Here is a 25,385-nt window from a genome sequence, read left to right on the forward strand (position 1 = left end):
AGGTTCAGGTTGGAGGAGCAATTAATTACAGGTGCACAAATTGATTATCACCAACGTATCTCAAAACCATGAAAATGAAACAATATGTTGACATTTAAAAGAACATAAATGGCCAAAAATGTGGACACCTGACCATCACATGTGTACACCCCAAAACTAAGGCCAGTAATATGAAGTCAGTTCATTTTGTGGCTCTAACATTAAGGGGTCTAAAATTCTTAAGGATATTTTCTCTTCTGAACAAATGTTCCTTAATTGTAGGCAGTAGTAAAATACAGGCATACCCTACCACCATATGGCCACTAGATGAAGATGAGGAGCACAGCCAACACATATACCTTTGTCACATGAGATGCCATGTAAGAATTATAGAGGACGCTAGAGGGAATTAGCAAACAAATGTAACCAATATTTATGTTTATTTGTTAATTCCCTCTAGCATTCTATAGAATTTTTACATTGTATGTATTGTTATAAAGACATAAGTTAACCATTAAAAAAGAAGTATGGAAATCGGTATTTTCTTAGAATCATACTTACCTAGCAGTCCGATGCTGCATCTGTCCCCCAGCTCTAACACTGAGTACCAAGCGCTCAAACACCGCTGCCGCCAGCTCTCTGCTCTGCCCCCCGCACTCAATGGAGCCGCTAGGCTGTGGGGGGGCAGGAGTGGGCAGCTCAGGCTCTCAGCAACCTCGCTGAGAACTTGAGCCGGAGACCGGTCCAGGCATGTGGATGGACCCCGACCATATGGACGCAATCTTTCCCGGACCTGGACTGGCTCTGTGACGTCAACCGACAGTGAACTTCAACCCGCTGTCTGTTGAAAATGGGTCGCAGGAGTGCAGAACGAAACGAGCTTTGGGTGTACCTCTCCTTTAAAGCCTGGTACACATTAGTAGTTCTTTTTTTGTTCAGCCCAGAGGGTTGTAGTCCATTGTGATGTTGCAGGAGTCCCTGGTCCTCATTGAGTGATTCTGAGTCATTTTTAATTGTTCTGATGGTAAAACAATAGCTTGCAGTTGTGTTTGCAACCATCTTTTTTTGTCCCTGGAGAGCAGAGCCAGATCTAGCCATGTGGGGGTGCCGTAATAACTGTCTGTGGGGCAGAGGATGCGAGGTCAGTAGGGCAGTCTATAGGAGTCAATAGGGCAGTCTATAGGAGTCAGTAGGGCAGTCTATAGGAGTCAGTAGGGCAGTCTATAGGAGTCAGTAGGGCAGTGTACAGCGGCCATTCGTTTGTAGGGCAGTGTCTAGTTTGTTATCAGGGCAGGATATGGGGGGATAGCAGGGAGGAGCACAGGGAGCAGCAGGGCAGTGTCACACCACATAGCTGAGATCGGATTCCCTTACAGACACAGCCTCGATCTGCACAGCGTGTAGTTGGCTACTGTAGCTGCCATTCCGATCTGGAAATTTCACAGGTCAGAACTGCAACATAGCAGCCAGCTACACACTGTGCAGATTGAGGCTGTATCTGTAAGGGAATCTGATCTCAGCTATGTGATGTGTGGAGAGGAGGAGAACTGTTGAGTGCCCTGTGTTCAGTATGGGCAGTGCCGGGACAAGATGATCTAATGCCGAGGGTGAGATGGCAAACTGAGACATCAACATTTATCAGCACACTCGCCCCCTAAGCATTATTTCCCTATTTAAGCCTAAATTCTCCCCAAACAAAGATGCAAAAATTCCCTTTCCTCCCAGTTCAAATCACCCCTCACAACTCTTTGCCGCTCAATCCTGCCTCCCAGCTCAATTCCCCCCTCCTCGCAAAAAATCTGTCCCACCCAAAATAATCACCCATCCTCTTTCCCATCCTAGTACAAATCCCCCCCCCCAAAAAAACCCCTTCCAATACAAATCCTCCCCCCAAAGCCCACCTCCTAACATAAATCCCCCCAGTCCCCCCTCCTAGTATAATTCCTTCCTCCTAGCACAGCCCGCCCAGCACACATCCTCCCTAGCAAAGCCCCCCCCTACTAGCACAAATCATCTACCCCCAAATCCCCTCTCCTAGCACAAATCCCCCCATCACCCCTTCTAGCACAAATCTTCTTCCCCCAAACTCTCCTCCCAGCACAAATTCTCAACCCCCCCAATCCCCCCTTCTAGCACAAATCCTCTCCCCTCAAGTCTCCCCCAAACCCCCCCAGCACAAATTCTCGCCCCCCACCCAAATCCCCCCTTCTAGCACAAATCCTCTCCCCTCAAGTCTCCCCCAAACCCCCCCAGCACAAATTCTCGCCCCCCCCACCCAAATCCCCCCTTTTAGCACAAATCCTCTCCCCTCAACCCTCCCCCCCCCCCGCCCCAGCACAAATACCCTCCAATCCTGCTCTTAGCCCCATCCCCACCCACTTCTAGCACAAATCCCCCCATTCCTCCTAGCACAAATCCCCCTTCCCCCAAATTACCCTTCCTAGAAAAGATACCCTGTCACCCTCCATCCTCCACAAACCTCTTATCCCAAACTTTACTGCAGTAGTGACAGCAGGAGGAGGTGCGGGCTGTGCTGTGCTCTCCCCCATACTGGCAGAACAGCTCTCCTCCATACAGCAGATAACACAGGATCACTCTCAGATCACACTGTACATAGTTTGATTATCCACCCTCTATCAACATTTCCTGCTGCCGGAAGATGAGCAGTCCTTGGAGGCGATATGGGGATAGTTAAAGCCTCTACAGTCTGATCTGAGAGTTATCCTGTGTCCCCTGCTGTATGGAGGAGCGCTGTTTTGACTGTAGGGGGGAGAGCACAGCACAGCCTGCACCTCCTCTCGGTTCTCTCCTCTCTACCGCTGCCACTTCTGTTTGGGCTTTACTGTTCACTTTAGTTCACTGAGCCAGGCTGTCCGCCCTTGTCATGGCCCTGAGTGCGGGGATGAAGGGGACGATCTCAGCAGGGGAGGTACACTGTCCATAGGGGGGAAGCCTGGGGGGCACAACTGAATCTGGGGTGTCGCAGCCCACCTCAGCAAGCCCCTAGATCCAGCCATGCAGGAGAGTTGCAGAGCTAACTCCACCCAATCGAAAGGTATGAAGGGTGTGTTGTAGGTGTTCTGGAGTATTTTATTATAAGCAGAGAACACACTATCCTGGGTACATCTATCTATTAATATGACAATTCAAAACCAGCATAATATTGAACAGAAAGACATTATGATTAGGTAGACACCAAATGTGAAAGGTCCATCATTTGTCTTTCTCTCAGGAGGTCTAATGTACACCCCTCACATTTTTGTGAATATTTTATTATATCTTTTCATGTGTCAGACATTAATGGCTGTGTGTTGAGTTATTTTGAGGGGACAGCAAATTTACACTGTTATACAAGCTGTACACTCACTACTTTACATTGTAGCAAAGTGTCATTTCTTCAGTGTTGTCACATGAAAAGATAGAATAACATATTTACAAAAATGTGAGGGGTGTACTCACTTTTGTGAGACGTTTGTATCTTATGGACCCTGTAATGAGTCTTCTGGGCCCTGTATTATAGCATACCTCCCAACTTTTTGAGATGAGAGTGAGGGACACCCATTAGCAAAAGTATGTAGGCATAGGACACACCCTCTGCCATGCCCCTTAAAGTAGAATTCTACAAAAAAAAATTGATTAGTTAAACTCACAAGTGCTTTTGTTTTACCACTACTATTCCTTTATACTGGCTTTTAAAAATTTACAAATTAAACAATTTAGAAATTGAATGAAAGGTTTAGCAGTAGAAAACACCTTTTGAATAATAAATAGTGTATTTTATATATGACTATACAGATCAGACCAAAATGAGGGACAAATGAGGAGGAAAGAGGGACAGAGGGACTTTGTTCTAATTAAGGGACAGTCCCTCGAAATCAGGGACAGTTGGGAGCTAGGATTATAGTCATGCTTGGTGTCCAACTTCACAGTTTCTTCTATATTACTGTAATCACATTTTAAGAAGATAACTCCAATACAGTAAAAATTGAGAGTTTGAGAAGTATGAGAGTTCAGCAACAAGTTAATATAGGTTCCTATCCCAGGCTATGTATTCCTTAAATTGACCTCTAGACCATTTACAACAGGGCCTCGTCAAAAGATCCTTTGAAGATCCTAGCTAGTGGAGGTTTTTGATACCTCTGCATTTCTCCTAGCTAGACTGTGCTTTGTCAAATATGGCACCTTCTACGAATGATTTGCACGGACAAGATTTGACCTGACCATCTTGTTATGGACTTGTGAATTTTGGGGAAAAAAGCGGGTGGTAGCACTGTTTTTTCATCCTCGCCACACAGTTTGGGGTTTTTTTCAACCTCAGTATTGCACACTTTAAAAAATTATGATTCCCTGCTGAGCCCTATAATATGGCACTTCCTGCTCTTGTCATGGTTTGAGGGTCTTTTAAACATTTAGTTTGCAGCACACATGGAGTTCTTACTTGGCTGATAAAAATAGGGCCCATTGCCAATGTTATAAATAGGAAAGTGATCATATGGCAGAAGAGGTGGTGGTGCTGCTCACAGGGCCAGAGAAAAACGTAAAAAAAAAACTTTCAACATTTTTGTAAATTGGCAAAAACAGCGACTATTTTCATTTTAGCTAAACACAGTGAACATTGATATTTGGCTCAAAAGAGCTTTAGAAATAGGCAGAAATAAACAGGTATGATCAATGATGGATACTGACTGTTAAAAGCTTTGCCATATCTCTTTGGACCACTATCATTTTTATCTGATTTTGTTACAGTCCAGACTGACCTGGTGACCCTCTTTAAGAGTTTCCCCATTCTACTTGGCTGCAAGACACGTCCTTTTTATTCCTACATCCTATCCTTGAAGCGGCTTCTTGGATCTCATCTTGTCCATTGCAGGTTTGCTCTTTCTCCTGAACTTTCTTGGGGGTGGGGGTGGGGGGTGACATGAGTAGCCCACTTAAGCCAAAGTCACCTTCATAAATAGAGCCGTATTGTGTGATACTAAAAGAGATTTTGTGCTGTTATCAGCACGCTTTCTTCATCAATTATTTCCAGAGTTACAGATTAACGTTCTGCATTCCTTAATTTATCCATTAAAAAGAAACCAGGCTAGAATTTAAAGAACACTAAGTTCTATATATAAATAAGTACACATCATTACCACATTAGAAAATCTGTAGCCCTCCTGCAACACCAAAGTTACTGTGTATGATGTCTACAAGCTTTAGTTTTTCACCCAAACATGCAAGGATTAGAAGCTTCCAGTGGTCATTCCCCTCCTCGTGGTTAGCCTTCACCCTCCTGTGAGCAACGCTTCTCCTGTGGTCACCCCTCCTCTTCCTATGATCACCTCTCCAATCCCTGTGGCCACCCCCTGTCACCCAGGGTCACCCCCTATCCTCCCATGATCACTGCTTCTCATCTTGTGGTCACCTTCCCTACTCCGATGGTAACCTCTTCTTCTCCCATTCGCCTTCATTCTTTTGTAACCACCCTTCATTCCTCTTCCATTAGTCACCTCTCCTCCTCTCAAGGTTACCCATCCTCTGCCTATGGCCACCCCTCCTTCACCCATGGTCACTCCTCATCCTTCCATGGTCACCCCTCCTCATTCTGTGGTCACCCTAACTCCACCTGTGGACACATCATCTCCTTCTCTGGTCACTTTTCCTCCTCAGCATGTAGCTGAGCAGATATGAATTTAGAAAAAAAAAAACAAAGCTCAAACAAGCCTCCCACAAAGCAATAGCAGCTTTCCATGTTACCCACATTCAACTGGTTAGTCAATCAGTTACACAAGGCACTCAGTTCTAGGTGTACAGCTGAGACTGTGAGTACAGGGTACAATATTCTAGCAATGAGAATGCAATGCATAGCCTATGCAGAGGCAGAAGCAATTAGGGCCTGGATGGGTGGCAATGGCAAGCAGGGCATGAGTCAGAGGACCTAATAGAACGTACAATTCCAGTACTAAGTGAAAGCAATCTGTAATTGACTAATGCTTTCTGCATTGACTATAATTGTGCTAAAGTCACAGAGTCCTCTCAGTTTACATTGATCTGGGTTCTTAGTAATCCCCTAATTACTAACCTTAACTCTAACCATGATTCTAAACCTTAAACAGATAATCAATTTTAACCATGACCCTAACCCTCTACCTAATCACCTAATTACTAAGTATAGCCATGACTCCAGCGCTCTATCTAATTACTAAGCATAATCATGACTCTAGCCCTGTGTCTAATAACAATGATGCACTACTAAGCATAACCATGACTCCAACCCTCTACTTAATCACTAAAGCCTAACCCCTAATCATGAGCCTAACTCTGAACCTAATAACCAACCCTACCCCATAACCATGACCCTAACACTAAACCTAATGACTAAATCCTAACCCCTAATTATGACTCTGAGCCGGAATCGTATAACCAATCCTACCCAGTAACCACGACCCATAACATAATCACTAAATTCTAACCCCCAAGCATGAATCTAACTCTAAACCTATTAACCAACCCTGCCCCTAACCACAACTCTAACCCTGAACCTAACTTCTAAATTCTAACCCTTAACTATAACTTTATTTCCCAAGCTAATAACCAAACCTAGCCCATAACCATGAGCCTAACCCTCAACCTAATCACTTCTGGCTTGTTCACACCATGTCTGAACAGAAAAGATTATTGTTTTCTGGTATGAACAGGCCCTAAATCCTAACCATAACTCTAAGCCTCAACCTAATCATCAACCCTAACTCCTAACCATAATCCTCAAACGAATCATCAACCCTAACCCCCAACCATGACCCTAACCCTCAACCTAATCACTAGCCAAAATCCCCAATTAAGAGCCTAACCATGAATCTAATAACCAACTCCAACCTATAATTCAAACTCTAACCCTCAATCTAATAACTAACCCTAACCACTTATTAAGGGTCCTCAAGCTAGTTAAAATTTCTAACTTTAACCCATAACTATGACCCCAACCCTCAACCTACTTACTTACCCTAACCCCTAAACATAAGCCCAAGTATGAACCTAATAACCAACCCCAACTCGATTCATGACTCTAACCCTCAATTTTATCACTAACCATAACCATTTATAATGAACCCTATCCATCAACCCTAAACCTTAACCAGGATGCTAACACTCAACTTAACTGCTAACCCCTAACAATGACCCTAACCTTCAACAATATTAGCCCCCATAACCTAACATTTAAAGTATACAAAAACTAACTGTATTTATTAAAACCTAATAAAAGCTCTAAGCTGCTAACCAAAGCCCTAGTCCTCAACCTAACTACCATACTGTACATCTAAGCCTTACTCCCAGCCTAACTCCTACTCTTTACTCTACAATCCCCAAAATCACACAGTATCCTATTGTATGAACAAAATATGTTTATAAGTAGAGTAATTTGTGGTTAAAAAAAACAAATCACCCAGACATCGGCCAGGAATACATCTGATCCATCAAGTTCAACTTTCTGTAGGCAGCTCTGAGCGGTGAACAACCTTCAGCACAAGCCGAGCTGCCAGCGATTGGAGCATTTTAATTACAAAGTCAATTATTAACCGCCAGGATATTTTATTATATCAAGCCACTTAATTTGGCTTTTTGTCCTTCACGGATCAGATCAAGTAAGTGCTTGTTGTTTTTTCTTTTTTTCTTTAATATTGGTGATAAATGGGTTTTTATATTTAGTTGTATCAGAACTGAATTAGCACAGTTTGGCTCAGTGGTGGATCTGTATAGACATACACAGCCGATCTCATGAGGAATCTGCAAACTCGTTTTTTCAAACAACCCCACTATCCAAGAAATGTCCTCTTTCCTTTTTTTCATGCAGGTTCTTTAATCTATAGCAGCCTTTCTCAACATTTTTACCCCAGAGGAACCCCTCATATGTTTTTTGGGTCTCTGGAAACCCCTACTAAACCAATTAATCAGAATGCTCCTTATATTGGTGATTAGTGGGAAGAATGTCCCTTACATTGGTGGTCAGTGAGAATAATGTCCCTTACATTGGTGGTCAGTGGGAAGAATGTCCTTTATATTGGTGGTCAGTGAGAAAAATGTCCCTTACATTGGTGGTCAGTAGGAAGAATGTCCCTTACATTGGTGGTCAGTGGGAAGAATGTCCCTTACATTGGGGCTCAGTGGGAAGAATGTCTCTTACATTGGTGATCAGTGGGAAGAATGTCTCTTACATTGGTGATCAGTGGGAAGAATGTCCCTTACATTGGTGGTCAGTGGCAAGAATGTCCCTTACATTCGTGGTCAGTAGGAAGAATGTCCCTTACATTGGTGGTCAGTGGGAAGAATGTCCCTTACATTGGTGGTCAGTGGGAAGAATGTCTCTTACATTGGTGGTCAGTGGGAAGAATGTCTCTTACATTGGTGGTCAGTGGAAAGAATGTTCCTTACATTGGGGCTCAGTGGAAAGAATGTCCCTTAAATTGGTGGTCAGTGGGAAGAATGTCCCTTACATTGGTGGTCAGTGGGAAGAATGTCCCTTACATTGGTAGACAGTAGGAAGAATGTCCCTTACATTGGTGATCAGTGGGAAGAATCTCCCTTACATTGGTGATCAGTGGGAAGAATGTTCCTTACATTGGTGGTCATTGGGAAGATTGTCCCTTATATTGAAGCTCAGTGGGAAGAATGTACCTTAAATTGGTGGTCATTGGGAAGAATCTCCCTTACATTGGTTATCAGTGAAAGAATGCCCCTTACATTGGGGCTCAGTGAGAAGAATGTCCTTTACATTGGTGGTCTGTGGGAATAATGTCCCTTACATTGGGGGTCAGTGGAAAGAGTATCCCTTACATTGGTTATCAGTGGGAAGAATGCCCCTTACATTGGTTATCAGTGAGAAGAATGCCCCTTACATTGGTGGTCAGTGGGAAGAATGTTTGTTACATGAGCGGTCAGTGGGAAGACCTGGTTCGCAATCAGCGTTCCATTCCGCAGGTGATCGGTAGGGTTGAGGTCAGGGCTCTGTACAAGACATTCGAGATCCTTCACACCAAACTGGTCACACAATGTCTTTATGGAGCGCGCTTTGTACACAGGGGTACAGTCATGCTTGAACAGAAAATAGACTTCCCCAAACTGTTACCACAAGGTTGGAAGAGCACAATTGTCTACAATGTCTTTTTATGATGGAGTATTACCAGTACCCCTCACTGGAGACACCTGAACTCCATCATTTGGAGGGGGAGGGGCTCCATGTACTTTTGGTGTGCACTTTGCAAGTGCAGTTGATCCAGAGCTTAGTAAATGAGGTGAAGCTTCTCTTTGTAAAGAATACCCAATCATATGCAAGGAAAAACAGCATGATGGAAGTCAGCAGAGCTTTCCCTCAGTTACTCAGTTCTGGAGTGCACAGTCTATTTGTCTTTAGTAAGTCAACCCCATTTCATGTATTTGATTTCCAAGGAAATGACAAAATTCTACTTATCAGATGAAGAATATTGAACAAACTGCATTTTAATTTACTGTTTTAAAAAAGTATGGATCAGTTTGGCCAACACAACTTATATTTCCAGTATGTGATGCATATTGTTGTGATAGTGAGCCTGTTTTTTATTTGCAGCGTGTTTGCAGGATGTCATGTTTGTACCTGGCTGTGTTCTTCTGTGTCTCAGTTCAGGTAATGTACAATATTCTCTACCATGTGTGCTAGAATATAAAAACACAAAAAAAAAATTGACATTCCAGGAGGTCAGCTTATAATAACTGCGGTATATGTCAGAGCCATATAAATGTATTATAACTAATAATAGGGTGTGACTGTGGGGGGGGGGCATTAGATTTGACTGGCTCAGTGCTCTCTGTACTGTACTATGGTATTTGTCAGAGCTATATCAATGTATGATAATAATAGTGTGTGACCATGGCGAGACATTAGAGTGTAAGCTCCTCTGGTGCAGAGACTGATGTGACTGGCTCAGTGTTCTCTGTACAACACTACAGTATACTGTATAATAATTGTGTAGGACTGTGATGATACATTGGAGTGTAAGCTCTGCTGGTGCAGAGACTGATGAGGCTCTGTGTTCTCTGTACAACACTGCGGTATATGTCAGAGATATATAAATGTATAATAATAGTGTAGGACTGTGATGATACATTAGAGTGGAAGCTCTTCTTGCGCAGAGACTGATGTAACTGGCTCAGTGTACTGCACTACGGAATATGTCAGAGCTATTTAAATGAGAATAAGAAATACACTGAGAGGTTTATCTGTGTGCACTTCAAATATAATATGAATACTGATACAATGTTGCGATCTTTTATTGGATTTCGCAGGCTGTTTGATCTTTTTATTCTGCTGTAAGAATTAATTGACAGATTAATATTTGGGAGTCTCTGTTTGGTGCAGGTCGGGGTCTCTTTTACCCCTTTGAAAAGGATTCGGGTCCCTGAGAACTACAGAGGGCCCTGGCCCTGGTATCTGACCAAGGTAAGGGGGGGTAATAGATCCATACTTGTACATGCAGAGTCGGTGTGACCTTGTACTCAGGGGGTTTTAGCAGCTCTCCTCTCACTTCCCATAACACAGAAAGAGTTCAGGAAGAAGACAGGACAATAACTTCCAGACCTCAGGGGGGCTCTCAGCTCCGACTCTGATGGCAGAGAGTCAGGATCAGACAGAGGGAAGAATATAAATCCATCATAAGTCTGGCTGCACAGTGATGATCACATAAGATCTTGGCAGGAGGCCAGTCATGACCGGTTCTCTTTATAGAAATGCGTTTTGTGCGGCGGTCCCACGTGAGAAGCAGAACCCGTTTTCATCGCAGCGATCATCACCTATCGGGTCACGGCTGGCGCTCTGACGTTCTTCCATCTGGCATTGAATACAGTTTATCTGAGGGACACGTGATGGGGGAGCAGCACAACCTCGAACTATTCACGGGGACACAAAGCAGACATGTGGCGGCAGCGGCAACGCTTACAAAGACGCCAATCTTATTAGTGCAGGTGAATGGAAGGTGCATGGCTGTGAGCTTCTCACTCTGTGCATTAGAAGCGGCAGCAAGTCATATAGAGCCTGCCTCATTCCTGGCTGGAGGACGTCTAACAACATCTAGGCCTTTCCTCCTCAGCTTGACTGTCCCTGGTCCGCCCCTTTCAATCATTGTAATTCATTTCATTTAAAGGGACACTAAAGGTTCGTATTTTTTTACCTTAATGCATCCTATGCATTAAGGTGAAAAAACACCCGTCCGTGACCGGCCCCCCCAACCCCCTTGTCTTACTTACCTGAGCCCTGGAACTTGTCCCACTGGGACGCGATCTCTCTCTGCAGGGGGTTGTCGGCTGTTCATTGGATAGATTAATAGCAGCGCAGCCATTGGCTCCTGCTGCTGTCAATCAAATCCAATGACGCGAGTGCCGGGGGGCGGGGCCGAGTCCTGCATTTGGCGTCTATGGACGCCGAATGCTGGACTCGGGAGCGCGCCCGCAAGGTAAACCCCCCCCCCCCGGGAGAGTGCTTCTCCCAGGGGCTTATCTGATGTGGGGAGGAGTCGCGAGAGCCGCCGGGGGACCCCAGAAGACGAGGTTCGGGGCCACTCTGTGCAAAACAAGCTGCACAGTGGAGGTAAGTATGATATGTTTATTATTAAAAAAAAAAAAAAACAAACCTTTAGTGTCCCTTTAATCATGGAGGCTCAGCATCACGTGTGGGTGTTACCTATGTAAATACAGCCCAAGAGGGAACACCCACTACCCCAGACTGACACCCACCCATCAAGGCTTGTTGATATTTGCATAACTCCTCCCAAGAGCCAGCCTAATGCTTGCATACAAGACTGAGGGCTCCTGAGAGGAGTACTGAGGCAGCCCCTCCCACCAGCCATGATCCGACTGCATTGCATAGAGAAGCACAGTGGCTCAGTGATGAAATCACTGGATTTAAAATGAGGTATATATGACATCAGAATAGTTTATTTTAACTTTTCATTAGCATGACTGGGGATGGGGAGGAACCAGGGAAAGCAAAATGCTTTCTTAAGGTGGGATGGTAATAACTGCTTTTCAGCAGCAATGCGTCGGCATTTTATAACACTGGCAGTGGCGGCTGGTGCTCCATTTTTTGAGGGTGGGCAGCAAACACATTCCCCCCCGCCAGGTCCACACTTACCCCATCCAGGTCGTGGATTCCCCAGCTTCTCCTCCCGGCTAATCTGGTCTTAAGATCAGTCTCCTGTCCTGATTGGCCAAGCCGGAAGACAATAGCGAATATTGATTCGCTATATCACAAGTGGGTGGGTGGGCTCAACTTTTTTAAACTAATTAGAGCCTCAGGCTCTAATCACGTGCTTCAAAAAAAAACTCATAGAAACCTATGAGTCCGGCACCCCGCATGGAGATTAGGGGGCGGCGCCCCTGTGCCCCTTATGAACTGACCGCCGCTGAACACTGGTGAAGGAGTGGTGAGGCGAAACTGTTGGCACTTTTTGTCTTGCAGCGCTGGGGTCCTGGAAAGAATTTACAGCTGTAAAGCATCTGCATTGAGTTGTATGTTCCCTCCATATTTTTATGGTCCTCACCACACTATGTAGGAAACATACTGGTGGGTTAATTGGTGTCAGCATATAAAAATATTGAATAAAAATATTTAATAAATATAAACTGGGCCTGAAGGTGCCTACAGAGCCCAGAAAATCCGCCCCGACCTATACATACCCTGATCAGGGTCACCTTGCACATATGTATATGTCCTCCAATAAACATCCAAACAATTGGCTCCGCTGAGGCGGTGCCTTTCTGAGCACTGTCTGCCCTAAGAAGCCCCACCCACCTGATATAACCCATGACATTTCATCCACTATGATAGCATTTATTAACAATGTTTTTATGGCTCGGATGTTGTGCCTCATCCAGGCTGTTGTCAGTCATGTGCCGCAATGATGGAAGGGTTCAGTACATGCAAACTTTATGTAAAGCCTAACAATGAACGCATCTCCTCCCCTTTGGTCTGATAAATATTCCTTTGGAAATGTTTTGTCATATCTGTTCAATAAGTTCAAAATTACCTGTTGATCCTGCCAAAAGTCTTGGAGTTGATAACTTCCTGTGCTCTCAGACTGGTATCAGTTAGCATTGCCCCCTACTATCCCTGTGGACAACAGAACAACCCCACTCTATATTTTGGAGATGAGAAGAGGGGGAGGTGTTCTCTAGTCCTAACACATGTTTTTGTCTCAGGGTGACATCACTGTTCCTCTATAGACCCTGTACATGTACTTACCATGGGTTGGTCCCCCCAGACCCTGCCTCTACCTATGCGAGGGGGGGGTTCCCATCACATCTACTGGTTGGACTTACCCAGGCTCCACCTATAGTATGCAGGGATTGCCCATCACACCCACTTTACTCGTTGATCTTACCCAGACTCCACCTATAGTATGCAGGGATTGCCCATCACACCCACTTTACAGGTTGGCATTACCCAGACTCCACCTGTAAGTATGCAGGGATTGCCCATCACACCCACTTTACTGGTTGGCATTACCCAGACTCCACCTGTAAGTATGCAGGGATTGCCCATCACACCCACTTTACTGGTTGGTCTTACTCAGACTCCACCTCTAAACATCCTGGGATCATACACTAACAGCCCTGATCCCCACAATTACGTTTTTTTAAAGTAACTGCACATGATCCTGGGGCATGGTCCGGGACACAGCATTGATAGGACAGAGGACCAAGATGCGGGACTGTCCTGGCAAATCTGGAACAGTTGTCATGTATGAGTGCAGTGAGTGAGCGTTGTCGCCCTAGGACAGAAAGTGTGTTAATGGCAGGATCACCAGGTGAAAATTAAGGGAAAAAGTCTGAAAAAAGAAAACAAATGCAGCCGCCACATCCAGCGACTGGTAAGATACAATATAAGACATTATTCTTCTTGGGTTTTTATTACACTTTGAACTATTGTCCACCCAAACATCTCCCTGCTTCTTTTTCCGGTCGCCCGCTGCCAATCTTTTTTGCACTGGCCAAACCTTTCCTCTCTGACCTTACAGTAAACTCTCTTCTAGATAGAAATGGCAGCAGATCTCTGGCAGAAGGCATCGCTGGTTGGAAACGAGGATGGAATGTTTGAGCTGGATCCAGTCACAGGATTTCTGTGCGCTCTCAAGCCCTTCGATCGGGAGGAGAAGGCGAACTACACCATAACGGTAATCTGGCCTTGGTGCTTTCATATCCGTCAGAAACAGTGTGGATATCAAGTAGCTCTGAATGTGTGATAGAACAAAGGGCATGCTTAACTCACTCCAAGCAAACTCACACACTGCCGTATAATAATCAGAGCAATGTTCTTTCTTATGTTCTTCCCTAAAGGGCCCTTCAGTCTTTTAACAAGTCGGTATCATTTTTCAGTAAAGCTCCACCTTTTATCATGAAAAAGCTGCCCCTTGTGCTCCAGTCAGTGACTTTGCCTAGGCTGAGATGATGTCATCAGTCTGCTGCAGGCAGAAGGAAGCATTTCCTCAGTCTTCCCTCCCCAAGTGATCAGGCTGCAACATTGTACCTGGAACTGGGTTCTGTTTAAAGTGGAGCTTTCAATAAGACCCGGTTCACACAGGGGCAACTTGTCAGGCGACTTAGCCGCCTGACAAGTCGCTCTCCATTCTGTACAATGGAACCGTTCTAATAGGACTCAAGATGCTCCGACTTAGAAAAAGGTTCCTGTACTACTTTGGGGCAACTTCAGAGCTGCTTGCATTGAGTTCTATACAGAAGTTGTTTTGGAAGCTGTGCTGAAGTCGCATTCCATGCATTAAGGTGAAAACCTTCTTTAGTGTAGCAGCCCCCCAGTGCCCCCGGTTTACGTACCTGAACCCTGTCTTTTCCGTGCCGGGAATGAGTACACCAGCTCCAGCTGGTGTCTTGTGTCTTGATTGGATAGATTGATAGCAGCTCAGCAATTGGCTGCTGTCAATCAAATCCATTTTTTTTTTTAAGCCCGTGGCGTGTGAACACACTCAGACTCCACCCGTTGCAACAAAAAAGTGCACACCAAAAAAGTGAAACACAAAACGTGCACAGGGTGTACACATGGTCCTCCTCCGAAGAGAAGGGACCCTTGCCCTGATCCCCTGGGACGTTAGGCTCCAGACAGGGACTGGGTTACGTCACATGGTCCATCTGGCCAAAACCAGACGGACCCCGTTCTCTGGGAGGTCTGCCGAAACAGACCACCCCAAGTACTAGGTGGGGCTCCCCTGAAGGGAGACCCCATGAGAGAGGGTGAACCAAGCCAGAAGGCCATATCCACCCCCCTCACAAGACTTCCAGGGCAGGCCCAAGGACCTACACCCTACTCATCAAACGTGAAACAAAGTGTACATCCAACCAAAAAAATAAGAAAAAGTGACAAGACACGACAAACACACAAACAGTCAATCAAATCCAATGACATGGGAGCCGGGGACGGGGCCGAGCCCTGCTGCCTGTGTCAATAGACGCAACAGCAGAACACAAGAGCGCACCCAACGGGGCACTCGAGAAGAGGAGGAGCCAGGAGCGCCGCTGAGGGACCCCAGAAGAGGAGGATCGGGGCCACTCTGTGCAAAACCAACTGCACAGAGGAGGTAAGTATGACATGTTTGTTTAGATATCCTTTAATGGTGTGAAGAAGCCTTCACTCAATAGTCGGTATTTAGGGAAAGGGAGGGTTTTGGTGGCCTCGCCTTGGTTTTCATTCAATTGACAGTACAAGTAAAGTGTGCAGGTGGGGAGGTGAATGTGTGCGATATGAGAACTATGTATGGTCCACCACATCAAGGAAACCGTACTTCCCTTCCCTGTTTTTGGCACACAGGTGATCGGAGGTAACCAAACCATGACGGTAAATATAGACGTGATGGATGAAAATGACCACACACCGGTCCTGGACAAAAGCACGTTACATGGCATTGTCTGCAGAGGAACACAAGCAGGTCTCTTCAAATTTATTTTACTTCACTAAAACTAATGCCGCGTACACACGATCGGGATTATGGTCGGAAAAAGATATGATGGCTTTTCCTACGGGATTCCGCTCAAGCTTGCCTTGCATACACGCGGGTCACACAAAAGTTCTCTGAACTTTCGACCGTCAAGAACGCGGTGATGTACAACACTACGACGAGCCGAGAAAATGAAGTGCAATGCTTCTGAATTGTTTCTGAGCATGCGTGATTTTTTGCGCGTCCGAATTGCATACAGACGAACGCTTTTTCGGATAGGAACTTTTTCCGACCGAAAAATAGAGAGCCTGCTCTCAATCTTTTGCTGGCTGGAATTCCACCAGCAAAAGTCAGATGGAGCATACACACGGTCGCATTTTTCGACCAAAAGCCCTCATCGGTCTTTTGCTGGCGGCATTTCCGATAGTGTGTATGGGGCATAACCTGCCACCTTCCATGCCGGCAGCGAGGATGAGTGAATGTTCACCTTAGCCGAAACTGCTGTGAAGTCTCACCATTTCAGTGAAACGCATTGGAGTCAGTGGGATGGTTTTGTAAGACGTACCCTTCTTTACTCCTTTTTAGTCTGTTTAATATACCAAAGATGTGCTCCATCTGTTCTATAAGTGCCAAAAATACATGTTGATCCTGCCAGAAATCCTGTGTTTTTTTTTTTCAGCCTTACCAGTTATGTTGTTTCTAGTTCACTTTTGTGGACTACAGAACACCCCCCCCCCACCACCACCACCACCACCAGGTAGTTGAGATGGTGACAGCGGGGGGTGTTGTGTAGTCTAAAAATGCTTCCTATTCTAAGGTGACAGCGCTGCTCCTCCATAGATGCAGTACAGTGAGAGAGTGTTGACACCCTAGGACAGGCAGTGTGTTACTGGTAGGATAAGCAGGTGAAAATGAAAAGGAATGCAGCCACCACATCTAAGCACCCGTAAACGGCAATATATGACTTTTTTGTTCTTGGGTTTAGATACACTTTAAATGGATTCTGAAAATGTCAAATAAAACTACGAAACCTCACAAATATATTTTCTTCCCTTTACCTTGTGCATTTTTTAAATATTTTCTGTTTATTCTGTTGGAATTTGATGTTTTTACAGAAAGAAAAAAATAAAATAAACAATTAAAAATAAAAAGTAAGTGAGAATGTAATTGTGCTTTTTTTTATACTTTTTTGTGTATTAGATGGTAAAGTAATATTTATATTTAAATATAATTTATATTTATTGGTATTTAATTGTTAACAGAAAAGAAACTCAACAAATAATCCACCAAAAAAACAAAACAAAAAAAAAAAAACAACACATTCTCACCTATTGTTTTCTTTATTCTTTAAAATTGTTTATTTAACTTTTTTGTCTTTTTTCTTTTTGTGAAAAAATCAAATAATAAAATACAATAAAACACAAACTCTTTATGAAGCAATGTGGGAAGATTTTCATAAAGATATTTTTTAAAGAAAATTTGATTAAAATATAGTGAAATTAGAGGCCAATTCTGCCGAAATTTTGACAAATGTGATGAGTAACTTTAAAGTCCAAACCAACTTATCTGAAATCACTCCTCTCCTTGATAGGGGGCAGTTACTTTTTTAATTTAGTACATTGTCCATTTGTTCTCCAAGTGTCAGAGCTGTATGTTGAAATGTAGTGACTGCGAGAGGTTCTGGTGATGGGGAGAACACTCTCACCAATGGCGTCTCTGGCGTTTAAATTTGCCATACTCACCTTACCCCGCTAATGTTGCTCCAAGTCTTCATTCTGGCACACAGCCATTTCCAGGTTCCTCTCCACATTGCCAAGGATGCCAATGAGTGTTCAAGTGCTGAATTGTCCTGAAAGGAATATGCAAAATGTTGCTTGGTTTGAGAAACAGGTTACTTCGCCCAAGCCATCACTGTGTCCCTCCAATGACTCCTGTGTCTCCAGTGTCTCCAATGACTCCTGTGTCTCCAATGACTCCTGTGTTTCCAGTGACTCCTGCATTCCTGTGTCTCCAATGACTCTTGTTTCTCCAGTGACTCCTGCACTCCTGTGTCTCCAATGACTCCTGCACTCCTGTGGCTCCAAGGACTCCTGCTCTCCTATTTCTCCAATGACAGCTGCACTCCCATGTCTCCAGTAACTCTTGTCTGCTGTGTCTCCAGTAACTCCTGTACTCCTGTGTCTCCTCCGACTCCTGCATTCCTGTGTCTCCAGCAACCCCTGCACTCCTGTGTCTCCAGTGACTCCTGCTCTCCTGTGTCTCAAGTGACTCCTGCTCTCCTGTGTCTCCAGGGACCCCTGCGCTCATGTGTCTCCAGTGACTCCTGTACTCTTGTGTTACCGCCAACTCCTGCACTCCTGTGTCTCCAGTGTCTCCTGAACTGCTGTGATTCCTGCACTGCTGTGTCTCTGGCGACTCCTGCACTGCTGTGTCTCTGGCGACTCCTGTACTGCTGTGTCTCTGGTGACTCCTTCACTCCTGTGTCTCCAGTGACTCTTTCATTTCTGTGCCTCCAGTGACTCCTGCACTCCTGTGTCTCCAGCGACCCCTGCACTCCTGTGTCTCCAGCGACCCCTGCACTTCTGTGTCTCCAATGACTCCTGCACTCCTGTATCTCTGCCGACTCCTGCACTCCTGTGTCTCCAGTGACTCCTGAACTCCTGTGTCTCCAATGACTCCTGTGTCTCCAGTGACTCCTGCGCTTCTGTGTCTCCAGTGACTCCTGCTCTCCTGTGTCTCCAGCAACCCCTGCACTCCTGTGTCTCCAGCGACCCCTGCACTTCTGTGTCTCCAGCGACCCCTGCACTCCTGTGTCTCCAATGACTCCTGCACTCCTGTATCTCAGCCGACTCCTGCACTCCTGTGTCTTCAGTGACTCCTGAACTCCTGTGTCTCCAATGACTCCTGTGTCTCCAGTGACTCCTGCACTTCTATGTCTCCAGTGACTCCTGCACTCCTGTGTCTCTAGAAACCCCTGCACTCCTGTGCCTCCAGAAACCCCTGCACTCCTATATCTCCAGTGACTCCTGCACTCCTGTATCTCCAATGACTCCTGCACCCCTGTGTCTCTGCTGACTCCTGCACTCCTGTGTCTCTGCCGACTCCTGCACTGCTGTGTCTCCAGTGACTCCTAAACTCCTGTGTTTCCAATGACTCCTGTGTCTCCAGTGACTCTTGCACTCCTGTGTCTCCATTGACTCCTGCACTTCTGTGTTTTCAGTGACTCCTGCGCTCATGTGTCTCCAGTGACTCCTGCACTCCTGTTACTCCTGTCCTGCTGTGTCTCTGGTGACTCCTGCACTGCTGTGTCTCTGGTAACTCCTGTACTGCTGTGTCTCTGGTAACTCCTGTACTGCTTGTGTCTCTGGTAACTTCTGTACTGTGTGTCTGTGGTGACTCCTGCACTCCTGTGTCTCTGGCGACTCCTTCACTCCTGTGTCTCCAGTGACTCCTTCACTTCTGTGTCTCCAGTGACTCCTGGACTGCTGTGTCTCCAGTGACCCCTGAAATCCTGTGTCTCCAGCAACCCTTGCACTCCTTTGTCTCCAATGACTCCTGCACTCCTATGTCTCTGCCGACTCCTGCACTCCTGTGTCTCCAGTGACTCCTGCACTCCTGTGTCTCCAGTGAAACCTGCACTCCTGTGTCTCCAGTGTCTCCTGCACTCTTGTGTCTCTGGTTTGTCCAACACTCCTGTGTCTCCAGTGTCTCCTGCACGCCTGTGTCTTTGGTGACTCCTGCATTCCTGTGTCTCTAGTGATCCCTGGACTCTGTTGTCTCTACAGACTCTATGGCCCATGTGCTCTCCTGTGATTCAAGTTTCTCATCCTGTGTCTCCTGCACTCCTATGTCTCCTAAGACTCTGTGTCTCCAGTGTCTGCAGTGACCTCTGCACTACTTTGTCTCCTTGGACTCTGTGACCCCAGTGACCCCAACACTCCTGTGCCTTCAGTGACTCTGTGTTCCTTGTGCACTCCAGTGACCGCTGTGTCTTCAGACCAGTGTCCTCAGTGACTCCTATGCTCCTGCATCACCTGTTGACCTCACAGCACCCCGTGACTCCACATCATCTTGTGGCACCCTGAGACCCCAGAGCTTTCTGTCCCATGCAGTTACCCCAGAAACATCCTTTATCATCATGTGACTCCGTTGTGCCTGGAGCATCTCTGTGGAACCTGTGTCTCCACCCAGCCTCAGGTACACCCCTGTATTTCCTGGACTGCCTCTCTCTATGGATATGGACCCCTGCCCATGGCAGAATTCAAATGGTTAATGTGGAGAAAAGCGATGGAAATGTCCATCATATTTTCAGTGCTCCCCGGGGCAGATTAACCCTCATATTGTTCCCAGCGTGTGAGGCAGAGGGGCCAAGGTGGGATTAAATTACCCTTTTATAGATGACATTCTGGAGATGGAAACAAAGACGGAAAGTACAGTAACACATGTGACTGATTGTTCCAAGTCCTCATGTGGCGGTGGGGCTGTGATGGATGTCAGTGCGAAGCTTCCCACACACCACTGGCCACCCGCTAAAATGTCAGCACAGAGATACCGGCCCATTATAGCCCACTAATCTCCCTGGACGGCTTCTCTTATCAGCAGCCGATAGCTACAGCAAATCCCCCAACTCCATCCAGAGCTGTTCCCAAAACTGCCATGAGAGCTAAGAAAAGACCCCCACAGCCCCCCCAAATATGATATTATGTCTCATTGTTTCCTATCTAGTTTGTTTCGCTTCTGGCAATTGAGCATAAACAAACAATTATCCGAGTGACACTGTTATTATCACAATTGTGGGAGGGGCAGAGACACTAACTACTGCAGGGAAATCTCACCATTGTGGGAGGGGCAGAGACACAAACTACTGCAGGAAATCTCACCGTTGTGGGAGGGGCAGAGACACAAACTACTGCAGGAAATATCACCATTGTGGGAGGGGCAGAGACACAAACTACTGCAGGGAAATCTCACCATTGTGGGAGGGGCAGAGACACAAACTACTGCAGAAAATCTCACCATTGTGGGAGGGGCAGAGACACAAACTACTGCAGGAAAATCTCACCATTGTTGGAGGGGCAGAGACAAACTACTGCAGGGAAATCTCACCATTGTGGGAGGGGCAGAGACACAAACTACTGCAGGAAAATCTCACCATTGTTGGAGGGGCAGAGACAAACTACTGCAGGGAAATCTCACCATTGTGGGAGGGGCAGAGACACAAACTACTGCAGGGAAATCTTACCATTGTGGGAGGGGCAGAGAGGCAAACTACTGCAGGAAATCTCAGCATTGTGGGAGGGGCAGACACAAACTACTGCAGGAAATCTCACCATGGTGGGAGGGGCAGAGACACAAACTACTGGGGAGAAATCTCATCATTGTAGGAGGTGCAAAGTCACAAACTTCTAGGGGGGGAAATCTCACCATTCTAAGAGGTGTAGAGACACAGACTTCTGGGGTGAAAGCTCACCATTGTAAGAGGGGTAGAGACACAAACTTTGGGGGGAGGGGGGTGTTGAATCTCACCATTGTGGGAGGGGCAGAGACACAAACTAATGCAGGAAATCTGACCATTGTGGAAGGGGCAGAAACGCAAACTACTGGGGGAAGTCTCATAATTGTGGGAGGGACAGACACAAACTATTGCAGGGAAATATCACCATTGTGGGAGGGGCAGTAACACAAACTACTGGGGAAAGTCTCATCATTGTGGGAGGGGCAGAGACACAATCTACTGGGGGAATTCTTATCATTGTGGGAGGGGCAGAGACACAAACTACAGGGGGAAGTCTCATCATTGTGGGAGGGGCAGAGACACAATCTACTGGGGGAATTCTCATCATTGTGGGAGGGGCAGAGACACAAACTACAGGGGGAAGTCTCATCATTGTGGGAGGGGCAGAGACACAATCTACTGTAGCTGAATCTCAACATTGTAGTAGGGGCAGAGACATAAACTATGAAATCTCAACATTGTGGGAGGGGCAGAGACACAAACTACTGCAGGGAAATCTCAATTTTGGAGAAACTGTCCACATTTTGACACTTTGAGGCCCCATCCCGCCTGGCACCTGTGTGGAGGGGTAGGGCATGGTCTGTCCCATCGCACTCGACCACTCAGGGGACCCCCCCATCCAAAGCCTAATGTGAGAGAGAGGCCACACAGGCCCCCCTGGAGCATTGGTGGGGTTATAATTGTGACCCCTGCAAACTCTGATGCTACTTCTAGGGAGTGGTCGATGACCAGGGAATGCTGCCAGTGGGAACATGCTATGAGCTTTTGTATACTGAATGGGACATTCCCTGGGCTGTTGGGTGGTAAAACTGGTTATGTGAATATCAGGTGACCCCAGTGTTGTTGCTCTGTGATGACGTTATATGGTCACCATTTATGTATTCTCTGTACAACCGTCATCTCTCTTATAATAAGTGGACACTATCTTCTCCTTACATACGTTGTGTTTTATATCATTGTAGGGGTCTCATTCCTGCATGTCGTGGCCACAGACGGAGATGACCCAACCACAGAGAATGCCGACTTACGCTACAGAATCATCCAATCAGATGAGAGCTGGTTCCACATAGAGCCAAGGACAGGAGCGGTGTCCCTAACAGAGCAAGGTGAATCCCCATATATACAATAGATGACTCTGGAGTGGTACAGTAATTGTGAGCCTGGGGTGCGGGGACTTTAAACATTATGTTTCTATAATTAGTCTTGCACAGTGGCTCCTCTCCTGTACTGAAATGGCTTACTCTGATTTTACTGCACACTGTGAGATTCTCACAATGTGCATTACAAGCTGCAGTAAGTCAGATAGAGCCCACCTTATTTTGTGGGTGAAGTGAGTCTGAAGAGCAGCGCAGCCAGCCTGAGCCTAGGGAGAGGAAAGGAAATTAGTACTACAACTCCCTGTTGGATCCTTCTTGGAGTTGGGAGTCGGCAACGTGTCTGACTCACTAGCTCGGGCTGCGGAGCTGGTATGGGGGCACCTCTGGCTGCAGTCAGTGCATGCAATAGAAGTTGACCCCAGGACACTAGCATTACCCACCCCCCAGGACTGGAGGAGGCCATGCAACTTGCAAGGAGGAGGACCTGTCCTGCTGAGCTGAGCCTAGGCTGACTGTATATATATATATATATATATATATATATATATATATATATATATATATATATACAGTATCTTATATATACAGTATCTCACAGAAGTGAGTACACCCCTCACATTTTTGTAAATGTTTTATTATATCTTTTCATGAATGAATGAATGAATGAATAATTTGTAAAGCGCTGCAAATGCGAACTGAATCGCCTCAAGGCGTTGAATGTGTTGTGTTGTCAGCTTCTTAGAAGAGGTAGGTCTTGAGTTTTTTCCTGAAGGCCAGATGGTTTTCTTCCATGCGGATGTTAGTCGGAAGAGCATTCCATAGCCGAGGTCCTTGGACTGCGAACCTTCCTTCTCCCTTTGCTTTGTAGCGGAATTTGGGAATGAGGAGGAGGTTTTGGCTAGATGATCGATTGGGTGTGTAGTGTTTTATTTTATCTCGGAGGTATTGAGGGGTGTTTCCGTGTATGCATTTGTGAGTGAGGCAAAGGGTTTTGAATGTGATCCGATTCTTTACGGTTAGCCAATGTAGGCTCCTCAGGGATGGGGAGATGGACTCCCAGGGTTTTTTTCCTGTTAGCAGTCTTGCCGCCACGTTTTGAAAGGCCTGTAGGCGCGCAAGCTGAAATTGGGGTAGTCCTATGTAGCGAGTTTGCGTAGTCGAGTCGTGAATTGATGATTGTTCCAACTACTGTTGCTTTGTCCTCTTCTGGGATGAAGGGGATGAGTCTACGTAGCAGGTGGAGGAGATGGTGGGATCCACTAACTACTGATCCTATTTGATCCTATCATGTGAAGAAATGACACTTTGCTACAATGTAAAGTAGTGAGTGTACAGCTTGTATAACAGTGTAAATTTGCTGTCCCCTCAAAATAACTCAACACACAGCCATTAATGTCTTAACCTGCTGGCAACGAAAGTGAGTACACCCCTAAGTGAAAATGTCCAAATTGGGCCAAAGTGTCAATATTTCGTGTGGCCACCATTATTTTCCTCTTGGGCATGGAGCTCACTAGAGCTTCACAGGTTGCCACTGGAGTTCTCTTCCACTCCTCCATGATGACATCACAGGGCTGGTGGATGTTAGAGACCTTGCGCCCTCTACCTTCCGTTTGAGGATGCCCCACAGATGCTTAATAGGGTTTAGGTCTGGAGGCATGCTTGGCCAGTCCATCACCTTTACCCTCAGCTTCTTTAGCAAGGCAGTGGTCATCTTGGAGGTGTGTTTGGGGTCATTTTCATGTTGGAATACTGCCCTGGGGCCCCCGTCTCTGAAGGGAAGGGATCATGCTCTGCTTCAGTATGTTGGCATTCATGGTTCCCTCAATGAACTGTAGCTCCCCAGTGCCAGCAGCACTCATGCAGCTCCAGACCATGACACTCCCACCACCACGCTTGACTGTAGGCAAGACACACTTGTCTTTGTACTCCTCACCTGGTTGCTGCCACACACGCTTGACATCATCTGAACCAAATAAGTTTATCTTGGTCTCATCAGACCACAGGACATGGTTTCAGTAATCCATGTCCTTAGTCTGCTTATCTTCAGCAAGCTGTTTGCGGGCTTTCTTGTGCATCATCTTTAGAAGAGGCTTCCTTCTGGGATGAAAGCCATGTAGACCAATTTGATGCAGCGTGTGGCGTATGGTCTGAGTACTGACAAGCTGACCCCCCATCCCTTCAACCTCTGCAGCAATGCTGGCAGAACTTATATGTCTATTTCCCAGCCTCTGCATATGATGCTGAGCACGTAAACTCAGCTTCTTTGGTGGACCATGGTGAGGCCTGTTCTGAGTGGAACCTGTCCTGTTAAACCAATGTATGGTCTCGGCCACCATGCTGATGCTCAGTTTCAGGGTCTTGGCAATCTTCTTATAGCCTAGGCCATCTTCATATAGAGCAACAATTCTTTTTTTCAGATCCTCAGAGAGTTCTTTGCCATGAGGTGCCATGTTGAACTTTCAGTGACCAGTATGAGAGAGTGAGAGTGATAACACCAAGTTTAACACACCTGCTCCCCATTCACACCTGAGACCTTGCAACACTAATGAGTCAGATGACACTTAGGGGTGTACTCGCTTTTGTTGCCAGCGGTTTAGACATTAATGGCTGTGTGTTGAGTTATTTTGAAGGGACAGCAAATTTACAGTTATACAAGCTGTACACTCACTACTTTACATTGTAGCGAAGTGTAATTTCTTCAGTGTTGTCACTTGAAAAGATATAATAAAATATTTACAAAAATGTGAGGGGTGTACTCACTTGTGTGAGATACTATATATATAAAATTGTGTTTTTTGGTTGCCCCCTCCCTACTTTTGTCCCTGTCCCCCCATGTGCCCC

The 25,385-nt window shown here is 45.9% G+C and overlaps 1 protein-coding gene across 2 annotated transcripts in view; it reads left to right on the top strand.

Moving 5' to 3' along the window:
- Positions 1-7,555: 7,555 nt before the first annotated feature.
- Positions 7,556-25,385, top strand: part of CDH16 (cadherin 16) — a 102,030-nt gene continuing 84,200 nt past the window's right edge. The window contains exons 1-6 of one of the 2 annotated variants that reach the window (XM_073605702.1): positions 7,556-7,604; positions 9,563-9,619; positions 10,352-10,432; positions 14,019-14,159; positions 15,806-15,923; positions 22,410-22,553. In XM_073605702.1, the coding sequence (XP_073461803.1) occupies positions 9,575-9,619; positions 10,352-10,432; positions 14,019-14,159; positions 15,806-15,923; positions 22,410-22,553 (529 nt within the window). In that variant the 5' untranslated portion in view covers positions 7,556-7,604; positions 9,563-9,574. The remainder of the gene's footprint in view (positions 7,605-9,562; positions 9,620-10,351; positions 10,433-14,018; positions 14,160-15,805; positions 15,924-22,409; positions 22,554-25,385) is intronic. The other variant, XM_073605701.1, reaches the window with a different exon arrangement.

This window comes from Aquarana catesbeiana, linkage group LG11 (assembly GCF_042186555.1).
Source record: "Aquarana catesbeiana isolate 2022-GZ linkage group LG11, ASM4218655v1, whole genome shotgun sequence".
Classification (NCBI taxonomy): Eukaryota; Metazoa; Chordata; class Amphibia; order Anura; family Ranidae; genus Aquarana; species Aquarana catesbeiana.